The sequence below is a fragment of the Sebastes fasciatus genome, chromosome 22 (assembly GCF_043250625.1).
Source record: "Sebastes fasciatus isolate fSebFas1 chromosome 22, fSebFas1.pri, whole genome shotgun sequence".
Classification (NCBI taxonomy): Eukaryota; Metazoa; Chordata; class Actinopteri; order Perciformes; family Sebastidae; genus Sebastes; species Sebastes fasciatus.
This window is the reverse complement of record NC_133816.1, coordinates 4600191-4613306: the sequence shown is the minus strand read 5'-3', so window position 1 is coordinate 4613306 and position 13116 is coordinate 4600191. Positions and strand designations below refer to the sequence as shown.

Genomic DNA, 13116 nt, shown 5'->3' with positions numbered 1-13116 from the left:
TTGATGCATCCAACATTTAAATTCAAACCTGATTGCTTCCAAAAAAAAGGCGACTTCAGCTTAGATTGCTTTCTGCGTCTCTCCGTCTTGTTTTTTCATTACAGTTCACGCTGTTTGTGCTGTGGAGAGCTTTACAAAACACTGTCATTTAAATTTACCCACCTGTGCTTTTTATCTCCGTATGTAGCCTTGGAAAGTGTTATACTGCAGCTTTCTATTACACAGGTGTTTTTAGCTATCATGCCATACCAGTGATACTGTATTACCGCCCCAGTCCTTAGAACAATCTTCCAGAGAGCCTGCTTAGGAAGTGAGCTTAACTGAGTCATGTTTCCATCCTTGATATTTGCAAATGATTTCAGTTTTAATTTGCACAGGCCAGCTGCAAGAAGCTTATAAACAGCACCACTGCTGCTCAGTATTGCTCCTGGGTAGGTTTGGACCGCCCGTTGTGGACCATTTTCAAAATTGGCTTGTTTCTCTCCTTTCGAGCAGCAAGCTCTTAACGTGCGGATGCCAAGACCTCACTTCATGGCAAAATTTATTTTCTGTTCCTTTACACTCCTCCTTTGAATCCTTAACAATTAAATAGCAATAAAAGACAAACTGCTGCAATCTTACAAAGCCAGGGAGAAATGAGTAAAGAAGGGAGGGAAAATAAGGTAGTTCTGCTGTTTGGACCGTCGTGCTCAAACTGATTAACACTCTTACACTTATCATTGTAAAGCACGGGGTAAGATATGTTTGTAGTTAGTTCAAAATGGATTGGTTTCCATCAAGTCAAACTGATCAAGAATATAACATTTAAAGGAGCTATATGTAAGAAGACACCTGTGGCCGTTGTGTCATGACGTAACATCCGTTGGATTTTCCCGGAAAAAACGGTCCGAATTCTTCACATTAAAATCAGTCTACAAGGCTGATAGAGGAAATCCAGAAAGTCGCGGAAGGTCTAATTTTTTAGGTTAGGTTACAACCTGTTCACACATAGGCAATGAAAAAACAATTAAAACACGTTATGTGTGTGAAAACTTACATACAGTCTCTTTAAAATAACTTCATTAAGGCATTAAGTGAACTGACTGCCATTTCTACTGTCATCCCCAGGTCCCAGACGGGTGCCATAAGTCCCACCCCCTACAATACTGTCATAAGCTTAAATTTCGGTGGGAACCCGCTGCACTGCAATTGCGAACTGCTATGGTTACGGCGGCTTACCCGTGGGGACGACATGGAGACGTGTGCCACACCTCCTCACCTGGCTGGAAGGTAAACTTCATCCTTTGCTCAGTGGATTCTCTGTCTTTTAGCTTTAGACCAACTGTTTATCTGTTTAATCAGTGAAGCCTTCTTCAATGTCACGGGAAGCAAAAGAATAGTTATAATTTGAATGATGTGATGAGTCAGTGTTTCCCAACTTTGTCTCAAGGCCAATCTGTCCTACAAGCTTTTGCTCTGGCCCTGTTTTAGCACCCATCTAATTAAAGGGCCTCACATTTGATGACATCTTAATTGGTTCATCATCGTGTGCGAGAATAGAACTGGAGCGAAAAACTCACAGGACAGGTAGGCCTAAGGACTGAGCTTCGAAGCGACGACGTGACGTGTCATTATTCTGATACCCTGCATCTCTCTGCTAGAACTTTCCGGTCTAACCCTGCAGTCAACCGTGTGGAGTGAAAACAATAGGATTGGGGAGGAAAATGAGCATCTGTTGTCGTCATCTGTCATCTCTGTCACCACTAATTACTCTTTGCTTAGTCCTCTTTTCCGCAGAGCAGCATGGGAAATTGTTCAGACTGTTGTGCGTTACTGAACTTTACCCTTAAACTGATAGACGAGAGCACATAGATCTTTAGGTTAATGCACCACATTAATCTGCCAAATCCACCTCGGAGGGAGAAAGGAAGACAAATTCCTGTGTTTAGCCAAAAAGGTGATTCTGCTCTCCTCCCCTCTCTCTCTCTCTTTCTCATTGGCTCCATCCCTCTTTGTCTCTAAGATATTTCTGGTCGATTCCTGAGGAGGAGTTTACTTGTGAGCCACCTCTCATCACCCGTCACACTCACAAGCTGTGGGTGCTGGAGGGCCAGCGAGCCACGCTGAAATGCCGCGCCATCGGCGACCCCGAGCCAGTCGTCCACTGGGTTTCCCCAGACGACCGCATCGTTGCCAATTCATCTCGGACCAGCTCCTTCAGCAACGGGACCTTGGATATCTTAGTAACAGTTGCCCGGGATGACGGGGCATACACGTGCATCTCGATAAACGCTGCGGGCGAAGCGACCGCCACTGTGGACCTGAAAATAATCCCCCTGCCTCACCGGGGCGGAGCAGGCGGAAACACAGGGAATACCAACAACGTGAACGCCAAAAACAACAGGAACGTGACCAATGGGATTTTACGGACCGATCCGGGCTCCTCGGATATCAGCACGGGGAAGAACGGGGGGATTAACAACGGCGCGGGACGTGGAGGAGAGGCGGAGGATGGGAGAAGAGGCGGCGAGGACGACGAGGGCGACGGTAGCAGGGCCTCCGAAGGGGAGGGGGACGAAGGAGGGAGCATTGAGGACGACGAGGGGGACGAGGAGGAAGCGAGGATGGTTGGAGTACAAGGGGTTACGTCGACCTCAGCTCAGGTCCGATGGGATTTGGGGAGTTTGTCTGCAGTTTACGTTGTCTGGATGTATCAGATACAGTACAACTGCACCGCCGACGAGACCCTCATCTACAGGTCAGTTCAACTTTTGCTACGTAATACACATTACTCACTCTGCTAACAATAGATAAACAATGGGAACCAATGTCAAATACTACTTTTACAGTATCCTGTTTCCATGCAAAACTCCTCAAATATGTATCCATTACATCATGACACCTCAGTAGTGCTACTGTTCACCTTGTAAATGGGCGGGTGGATAGCTCAAGGGAAGGATGAATGGGGAGACAGATGAAGGGATAGAGGGGCGAAGGTAGTTAATAATTTATCTCCATCTCTGTATGACACTAAAAGCCAAACAGGTGGATAGTCAGTGCACATGGGAGGACAAGTGGGGGAACGTTGGGGGGGATTAAAGGGGGATTCTGAGAGAGAAGAGCTTTCAACAGTTTGTAACAGCGTGCCCTGGAATATGAAGACATGTCTACCGCAACATTTAGTGACATACTACATGTGATGGTATTAATGGACACGTCTGATAAAGCAACACAGGATCTTGATGGCACGCGTCATTTTTAATTTGAAGCAACATTTAAACCTTCTGCAAGCAATGTCATTTTGCATTTATAATGACATCCCCTTCACACTTCGCTGTCCGTGTTTACTCACCACGCTCTCAGAGGAGGAAACATAATCAAACATTTATGAAAGAGGGTTAAGGGCTGCTATGCTGTTTGTGTTATCACAAATTATTTAGGAGACCCCAGCCACGCCCTGCCTTATAGGTTTAGGTTACATTTATGAAAACACGAGGTGAAAGTGAATTTGCAGAGCTGCCAATCTTTGCTCATTGTTTCTATGTGTTGCTGCGGGCCAATACAGTAGCTGTGGGCCTCTCAAAAAGAAAGAAGAGTACTACTGTAGACACTTGTAACAGCCACAAAGAGCCAAAAGGAGAAGGAGGAACAAGTCAAAGAAAAGAAAAGAATTCCTCTAAAACAAACCTTTTCGTTTTAGGTAAAAAATGATGGATAACAAGTAGAGCTGTCAAAGTTAACGAAATAATAACGCGTTAACGCAAATTTGTTTTAACGCCACTAATTTCTTCAATGCATTGATGCAATTTGGAATTTATAGGTTGTAGCGGGCTCACTTTTAAAGCTAGAGTTAAAATACTGGTAACATGAAACTAGAGGAATCTAAGAAATCCATTGGTACTTTCAAAGGGGTCCCTTGACCCCTTTGAAAGTAGGTAGGTGAATGAAAATGGGTTCTATGGGTACCCATGAGTCTCCCCTTTACAGACATGCCCACTTTTTGATAATCACATGCAGTTTGGGGCAAGTCATAGTCAAGTCGGCACACTGCCACGTTATGATTTGAGCATATTTTTTAGGCTAAATGCAGTACCTGTGAGAGTTTCTGGACAATATTTGTCATTGTTTTATGATGTTAATTGATTTCCAATAATACATATATATATACATTTGCATAAAGCAGCATATTCGCCCACTCCCATGTTGATAAAAGTATTAAATACTTGACAAATCTCCCTTTAAGGTGCATTTTGAAAAGATACAAAATGTGCAATTAATTTGCAATGAATCATTATTAACTATTTTAATCGATTGACAGCCCTAATAACAAGTTTTAAACTGTCTGTGCTAGCACTGTGAAACTGCTGCAACATTGACAGAAACTTGAGTAAAGATAGAAGTCTGAATGAAAGCGAGGAGTAAACAAGTCTGAGATGGACAGACTCTTGTCTTTCAAAACACTCTGTGACAGTATGGCTTGGGTTTTAGCTTCTTGGTGTACTTACATGTACAATACTACTGCGTTGTGCATGAATTATGCCGGCATCAATCCAAACTTTACTGCCTCCGTATTTACCAGCACAGACTGATGAAACATTTATGTGTTGGGATTGTTGCTACAGCGAAGCAGTGGCTGAAACAGTGACAGCTGGATGGAATAAGAGAAGGGGAGCGGAGCTGACAGCATGGCGTTATTTGTGTTTGTTTTTCACTCCGCAGTAATGCAGGGTCTGAATGTGGATTCCCTCAGATATTAAGCTGTAAGTGGTATTGAAAAGGGGTGAAGGGAGCTAGCCATATGACAGGAAAAGGATAGAGAAGACAGACAGATGGAGAGATGATTGGAAATATAAAAAACGGTGTGCAGGTATAATCAAGGACTGGAGGGAAGTAAGGAAGATAGCAGCCAATGGTGAATGGGGGGGGGGAAGACGGATGGGGAGGAGGAACTAATAGTTTGAGTGATGGATAGAGCCAGAAGGGAGGAACGGGTGAATTTTAAGATAGGAACGAGGCCGCAGAGATTTCAGGGGGAGGAGGAAACGGATTGAGGGAGAAGGAAGATAGGAGATGGGCTCTATACCCAAATCACCTTGGGAGAGATTGAGATGAAAGAAGGATGAGTGAAAGGAGAGAGAATGACAGACAGTAAAGCGGGAGAAGAGAGAGGGGTGGGCCACCAAATGATCCTCGAGGAAAAAGCTATGAAGCAAAGGGTGGAGAGGTATTTAAATCCATCACTGGAATAGAGATAACGAAATACACCTGGGTATGGAAATAGGAAGGAAGAGTGGGGAAGTTGGGAGGACCAATGCAGCGAAGGAGAAAGGAGCCCAGAAGAAATTTGAGATAAAAGAAAAAGATCCTTAAGAAAACAAACACAAATGAATAATGTCACAAGGGAGCAGGAAGAAGAAGAAGAAGAAGAAGAAGAAATGGCGACGGGGCGGTGTGGTGAGGTGAAAGCCTCGTATGAAAGAGGCGAAGAGGTGTCAAACTGAAATGCCATATCAAAACAGACAAGTGCAGATTCTGTACTAGTCCCTGGACACATTTGTGTCAATTAAACACGGAGAACTAATTACCCGATTGAATTGAATGAACTGAATGAGATCTTCACTCCCTCGCCGATCAGCTGCATTAATTCCGCCACGGAAAATGCTCTGATATTAGGAAGGCTGTCTCGCTACTTATCAAGTAAAGGTGTCTTATAGTGGGAAACAAAGCATAGAACATATAGACCCTTTTACAGCCGACGTCATCAAAAATATGCGTGTGCTTGTTGGCAACAGGAAGTGGAGTTTTGCCCCTAGACATCCAGACGAGTTGGCGAGCTTTAAATATTGAATTGAAACAGTTACCAGGATCAAAATGTCTGGTTGTTGCGCGTTTGGTTGTGAGAATCGATATTCCAACAGCGGACTCGACAGAGTCACAACCACTTCAGAGAAACAGGTGTTTCAGTTTAACGAGTGACCGTGTTAATTGGTGACTTTCAGCGGAATGCGTCTGTGGTTGCTCGGGGTAACTTAAGTAAATGGTTGGCGTAGATACTAAAAACACAAGTACGTATTTAAAATTGACTCATTTACGAGGATGCCTACATTCCGTATGTGTTATCAACAGCCGCCGTGACTACGAGAGTCACCAGTTAACTCATCAGGTCACTCATTAAACCAAAACACCGGCGGCGTTTATGGCTTCAAGCTATTAAATGTGTTGACTATGGTTGACTAAAACTGGACTAAGGACACAATCAAAAATGCATTTTAAAACACAATAAACTCAGAGTGTCGTGGTATTTGACGTGACATGACCACAGATAACATCTATAGCATCTATAGACACGTATGGGCGTAATTTCTCGCTGGTGTAACGTTGCATGCTGGGTTTCTCCACCAAATATGTATATATATCAGGCCACTGAATATTGGGCCACTTGCTAATGTCTTGTACCTACTCACTAATAGCATACGGATCTGGAAAGTCATTTTGTTTAGGTTGCATTTGTGATCTGTGGTGGTTAATGCCCTTGCATAACTTGACAAGCTATTGCACTCCGCCGTACTTCCGTTGACAAACTGCGTGCATACTTACATACATCATCATTGTTTACACACTGTAAAAGGGTCTATAATGCATCTATACATTTAAAGAGACAAACAGGGGTTGCCTCACCTAAAGCGCCCCAAGAGCTGAAACAAAACCTTTGACAAATTTGCAACAGAAACTAAACATTGAGCATGATAAAAGGTAGATTTGGATTACATTCAATCGCACAGCTGTTTATAATATTAGCCGCTGAATTCAGCTCTTGCAAACAAAAAGGCAACACAGGTAAAATATCCTCCTCCGAGGGAACAAACTTTAAAGCACCAGTAGAGGTGAGGGCTCAGCTGTGCGGCTCGAGACAAGGAAATGCTGATAGACACACAGAGCCTCAGCGAAATAGAGGCGAGATAAGCGCGAAAGACTGAGCCGAGGCATACCGGCGCCACAGGAGAGATGCTGGAATCCAGCGAGGAGGGAGTAAAAGCGATCTGGAAGTTTGACTAAACTCTAAACAAATCGCGCTGCCAAACAAAACAGGGGGAAGGGATAACAGCTTCAAAGGGGAGATAGAGAAGTAGTGGCTATCTTAAAAGGTGAAATTGAGATATAAATTCGAAAAGTGTAGAAAAAGGTGGAAAGAGGAGCCGAGGAGTCTGAGGGCTTTGAGGGAGGAAGCAGGGATATCGGTCTCGGAGGACAGATAAAGAGGAAATGGAAAGGGTGGGTGGGGGGGGCAGCATTTGAAAGGAAGCGTACCACAATGCAGCCAAGGATTTCCAGTATAGATTCTATCATGCTATCAATGTGCCAGTGCCAACCGCAATATCACACCAGCCAGCCAGACTGAGTTGGCCAAAGGGAGTCTGGCTCGTGAATTCAAAAGGAGAGAGAGATTTGGTGCTTTCTATCGGGGATTTGTGTTCATATTTTGTTATTGTTATTGTTGCTGGTGCTGTATGCGTGCTTTGGCAGGTGGAAATAAAAAACACACCGGCCCGTCTGAGTTGAGCTGAGGAAGGGAGACAGAGAAGAAAACACAGAGAATTTGGAAGGAAAAGGGAAGCTTATACACAGTGAGACAGATGTACATACCCCTATATGTAGATTACAAAACAGCCGAGCACATTGTGTGGCTGCCAGATTTAATCATCTTTAAAAGGTCAGCCACACGCCACACGACACCAGCCTCCATTTTAGCGCGGCTTGTCTAATTCTGATGGCATCTGTGACAGAGCCAGGTGGGATGTCGTCCATGTGGCATCCGCTGGGCGCCGCTCACCCTGTCACCCTCGGCTCCCCTGACACCGTCAACTGAGCCTCCCTTCCTGGAGCTTTGCCACCATGTTTACAGTTTGATTTGATCGCGAGAAAACGTCCTTGATCCTCTCATGCGAGGTGGCATTCAGATACTCTGAAAAGCCCAGCAATACAAAAACCAAGGATTTACTGAGGTTGCTGGTTGAATGTGAGCAATTATCAAATTGGCATGTTTTTTTTTTTATTTCTTTTGCCCACACATGGGTAAAGCCTACCTGATGGATAAAGAACAGGAGAAAAAATGGCCCATCGTGATAATGAGGCAGCATTTGTACAAGCGACCTCTGGTACCATCTGTCAGAAAATGGGGTCTTTTAGCAGAGATTTCTAGTTTTCAGGCAATCATTTTGTCCTTTAAAGAGCCACGAATGAAGGCCTGAGCTGAAGAGCTCACAGGGATGGACACAATCCAAAAGGCCCATCAACCTTACAAATCATGGGCTCCGATCACACCGTCGCCAGCCATTGTTTTCCTATGGTACGGCACGTCTGGCGTGCACTCCTCTCTTGCGCTTTTGCGTTGCATTTTTCTAGTGTTTTTTAGAGGGGCGTAAAGTTAGAAATATTCTCACTTGCGGAGTTCCCGCACTTCGCCCGGGTAGCCAATCAAATCAAGCAAGAGGCGGGCTTTACTACTTTACCACTTCCTTCCTGTTTTGATGCCGGTAGATGTGATAGGACAACGTATTCTCATACAACTGTTCGTATGATATCTTACTAGAAGTTATTCCTCACTTTTCATACGTTTTGCTACAAATGTCCAGCAACACGTGTCAATTTCCGCTCTTTACATGCATACAGTCTTTCCAAAATAAACTATTGTATTCACAGGAAACAACTTGATTAGATTTAGGCAACAAAACTGCTTAGTTAGGTTTAGGAAAAGATCACGGTTTGGATTAAAGTAACTCGGAAGTGTGGAAGTGCAGACAAAAGGTTGAAATTAGCAGTATTAAGTTACAATGAGCTATATAATTCAATAGCACAGCAATGGCAAGAGCTCAACATCTGCTTGAATCAATTTTTTCCTGATAATCACATTTGATCGCCCTGTGGCGCACGAGGCAGTCTGTTTTTTTTTCTATTGGGCTACTGGCCTTTTTCAAGCATTGGCAATCTGTTGGGGTACAAGTTTACATTATGAATCATTGGTCGGTATATATATGTCGTGGGGGTATTTATATGACACTTGTACATGTCAGAGCTAAAAGTTTCTTACTAGGTTCAGAAGTCTTTTTAAGTGCGCAGGCAGGAGCGTAAGGGTTTGACAATCTCCACAATTTTGGCCCCAATCACCACAGGACCAACCTTCCCGCTGGGCACTCAAAGTGCCAAGTTTGACACAGAATTTAATGGGAACAGAAATGATCACAGGGACGGGGAGAGGAGGAAGTTGGGAGGGAAAATCATGCGGAGTTTAAGAAATAATGAGAATAATGAAAGTGAAAAGGCTCAGGGAAGGGACGCACGATTTCAAAATGACACTAGGGCGAGAGTTTGACAAATGTTGGAAAGGAGCACGCTGAGACGTAGACAGATGAGAGCATTGTTAATGAGCAACAAAAGGGAGAGGGAAATGAAAGGATTGAAGGCATAGAAACCTGGAAATTAAGTGCATGGCAATACCACTCATTTGCTGGCGCTAATTACGCAGCATGTTGGACTAATATTTCAAACGGAGTCTCTAAATATATTTAAAAAACATACAGAGAGGATATTCACTTGCTGCACCAAACTATGTGGTATATTTTCCTCCACTGGGGAAATCAAACATCCAGAGATGCTTCGAGTTTCTGTCACGCTACATATGGCTCTTTGCATTGTATAATATGATATTGCTGAGGAAAGTAATATCTGCATCCTATTTTAGCCCTGGAAACCAATACAAGAAATATACAAGAAACAAGATAAGTGCATCTGCGGAGGCAGGGATGGATAAAGATGTAAGGAGAGATATAACAGTGGGATGAGGGGGAGAAAGAGGGAGGAAAAGAAGAAGAGCCATAGGGATGGAGGGGAGGATAGGGGAAGGATGGGAACGGGGTTGAGAGTTGTACCCCAGGGGAAGATGTAATGTTAAACTACTGTGTCAATACATGTGTCAACTCACATCGGAGGCACAGGAAGGAAGGAAGAGAGAGAGGGTCAGGACTCAATATATATGTCAACTTATATTACACTGTAGGGTCAGAGGGAGGACGAGAGTGAGATTCTACACTTGAATATGTGGCTGAAATAACGAGAGAGATAGAAAACGAGAGAGGAAGGCAAATACTGGGGGGGATTGGGAAGAAGAAGGAGTTCATTAAAAAAAAAAAAGGGAACGAGAGGGAAAACAAGTGAATCAGGCGGCGCGGGAAAATCAGGCCAAATGAGAGAGAGAGAGAGAGAGAGAGAGAGAGAGAGAGAGAGAGAGAGAGAGAGAGAGAGAGAGAGAGAGAGAGAGAGAGAGAGAGAGAGAGAGAGAGAGAGACGAGTGAGAAGGATAGATTAAGGAAAGCGAAAAGACAGGAGGGATGAAAGAAAAATCCAGAGGGGAGGGACGGGGGGGACAAAAAGAGATTGACAGAAAGACAGATCAAGGGAAACAAGAAGAAGAGATCAGACAAAATTGAGGGAGATGGCCAACGAGACAGTAAACAGTCCGACGACGAATCAAGACCAAAAATGGAAGAAAAGGGTGAGCGAACAAAAGACATGACATGGGAAAAAAAGGAAATGAGGGCAGTATAGATGTCAGCCAGAAGAGGAGATAATTGCTTTGTTGTTCCTCCTCGTCTCTCTCTCTCTCTCTCTCTCTCTCTCTTCTGTCGCTCTTGCTCTCTGTGCCCAATCTTGTCTGGTGTCAGACCACCAGACTTGGTAACGTAGATGGAGAGAAAAAGGAGGAAGAAATGAGGCAGCAAGAGACACAAGAGAGGGGAATAGAAAGATGAGGGAAAAGGGGACAGGATTCTACAACTCCTTTATCCCCTTGCTATCACTCTTATTTTCCTTCTCTCTCTCTCTCTCTGGTACTAATAATTACTCGTATCTGTGTCACCAGCTTGAACAAAGCACTCCCTTGTCTCTTTCGCTTTTCTCCTCGCATCTGTGCGTGCCTTTGCAGGGTTTAGCCACAATCAGAAGACAGACAGTCAGGTGACGGAGCACAACGCCAGCAAATACAGGGACAGTAATGAGAACACCACGCCTGCCTCTTTTGACATAACCAGTCAATCAGTTCATTTTATTTCAGAGCAGCCAAGTTATGAGCGGAGCACTTTATATTCATGAACATACATTGGTCTCGAGAGCACTGAGGGTTTAGGTGGATGTTATTTCATGTGTCCGGCACAACACACAGCTGTGACAATCGGGATGTAAATATGGTTAAAAATGCATAATGCAGCGAGTGGTGGCGAATAAGCATATCAAAGATGCATTGCGTTTGTGAATGTGTCCGGGTCTTCCATGTATATTTCAGTGAGTTTGCTTGCCTATTTCTTTAGCAAAGAAACAACTAGAGAGGTGATTCACGATCTCATAAGGGAGGGAGAGGTGGCGGGGAGGAGGTGAAGAGTGGTGATATAGGGAGAGGGGCAGAGGAAGAGAGGGAGGACGGGAAATATAAGATGTGGGCAAACGGAAAGGAGATGGTAGGAGAGGAGAGGAGAAGAGAGGAGAGAGGAGAGGGTAGGAGAGGAAAGGAGAGGAGAGGAGAAGAGAAGAGAGGAGAAGAGAAGAGAAGAGGAGAGGAGAGGAGAGGAGAGGAGAGGAGAGGAGAGGAGAGGAGAGGAGAGGAGAGGAGAGGAGAGGAGAGGAGAGGAGAGGAGAGGAGAGGAGAGGAGAGGAGAAGGAGGGGAGGAGAGGAGAGGAGAGGGAAATGGAGGAGGAGTGACCTTGGATGCTAAATAATGGTACACGGTTATAGCTGTGGCTAATGGAGACATAATACAGTGAGTGCAAAAAGCAGAGAGGCTAGGGGGGTCAGGTAGAGCCCGGTGAGAATAGCACAAGGATTTGCAGTGAGCACATCTGATTGGCCGCTGAGCTACAGCGAAGGTAAAACACACAGAGAGAGACAAAGACGAAGAGGAGGCGCGGAGGGATCCAACACAACTAAAGATGTAAGGTGCCAAGAAAGAAAGAGGTCGGAAATGGAACAAAAAAAAAAGTGTGTGCACCACTGCAGATTTAGGTAGAGGGAAACGACAGGACGGGCGATTACAAAGCAATGAATAGGGCAGAGGATACAGAGAGATAAGGGCGAGGGACTGATCAGCAAAAAGGAGGAAAGCTGTTCATAATAGATGGATGGAAACAGAATGAGGAGGATAGATCGAGGGAAGGATGGAGGATAGAGGGAATAAAGGAAGGGGTATTGAATGGCAGGATTAGAAAAATGACTCAAGGCTTCCCTCCAGGTGTGTACGTGTCATGGTCACACAATGGAGAACCAATGATGGCGCACACCTGTTTATCATACATAGTATAGACTGCATTCAGTTGTTTTAATACACATATATATACACAAATTCATTTGGTACATTATGTAATCATATATCAGGAAGTCGAAAGGGAATCAGCACAAATATTGCTTGTATAAGACGTTTCTTTCTCAGCAGCGAATCCAATAAAGCGTGCAACAGTATGTCAGCAATATTAATCAAAGTGAGACCCTCATGGGTAAAGAGGCGGAAAGAAAAGGACACGAGAAACCAGTGCACGTCAACACGGCAGTGAATCAAAACCCCATTGATATGTAACCCTTGTTAGGAACCGGCATCTCAGCCGATGGTCAAGTCTCTCCGCCTCGCAGCTCCTATCAATTATACACAGATGCATAAAAGGCTCTGGATGAACTGACACCACTGTAATATTTCAAGCCCTTTTATAAGCCTATAATATGACCGAGGCTTTTTATTCCGAAACAGACGCAGCGGTACGAGTGCTGCTTCTTGCATATTTCATGCGGGAAATCTGATTGAGCACCGACTGTCTTAGCGCTAGTGGACTTTACAGGGGCAATTCAATATCCCCCCGACGTGACTGATTGCCCGAGACAGGCTTTCATTTGGAGTTTTTCATTCCTGCAGATATTTGGTTATAATGCTTTGGTTTGATTTCACTTCTTAAAATGCATAAAAAGAACTTCATTTCGCTACTTTCGTTCCCAATTTCAAGTTATTGCTCTGAAGTTCGGCGGCCTCGCAATACGGCCGGTGTCCATCATTTCACAGAGCCGCCTGACACCTTGAAGAATAACAGCCGCTCTGAGTGGAGACG

The 13116-nt window shown here is 44.4% G+C and overlaps 2 protein-coding genes across 4 annotated transcripts in view; one reads left to right on the top strand and one right to left on the bottom strand.

Moving 5' to 3' along the window:
- LOC141760222 (pyruvate carboxylase, mitochondrial-like) overlaps positions 1-13116 on the bottom strand; it is a 371874-nt gene that overhangs the window by 135769 nt on the left and 222989 nt on the right. The window lies entirely within an intron of this gene.
- The window catches only part of LOC141760224 (leucine-rich repeat and fibronectin type-III domain-containing protein 4), a 45661-nt gene that overhangs the window by 27608 nt on the left and 4937 nt on the right, over positions 1-13116 (top strand). The window contains exons 6-7 of the mRNA XM_074622857.1: positions 1108-1269; positions 2003-2737. Of these exons, the coding sequence (XP_074478958.1) occupies positions 1108-1269; positions 2003-2737 (897 nt within the window). The remainder of the gene's footprint in view (positions 1-1107; positions 1270-2002; positions 2738-13116) is intronic.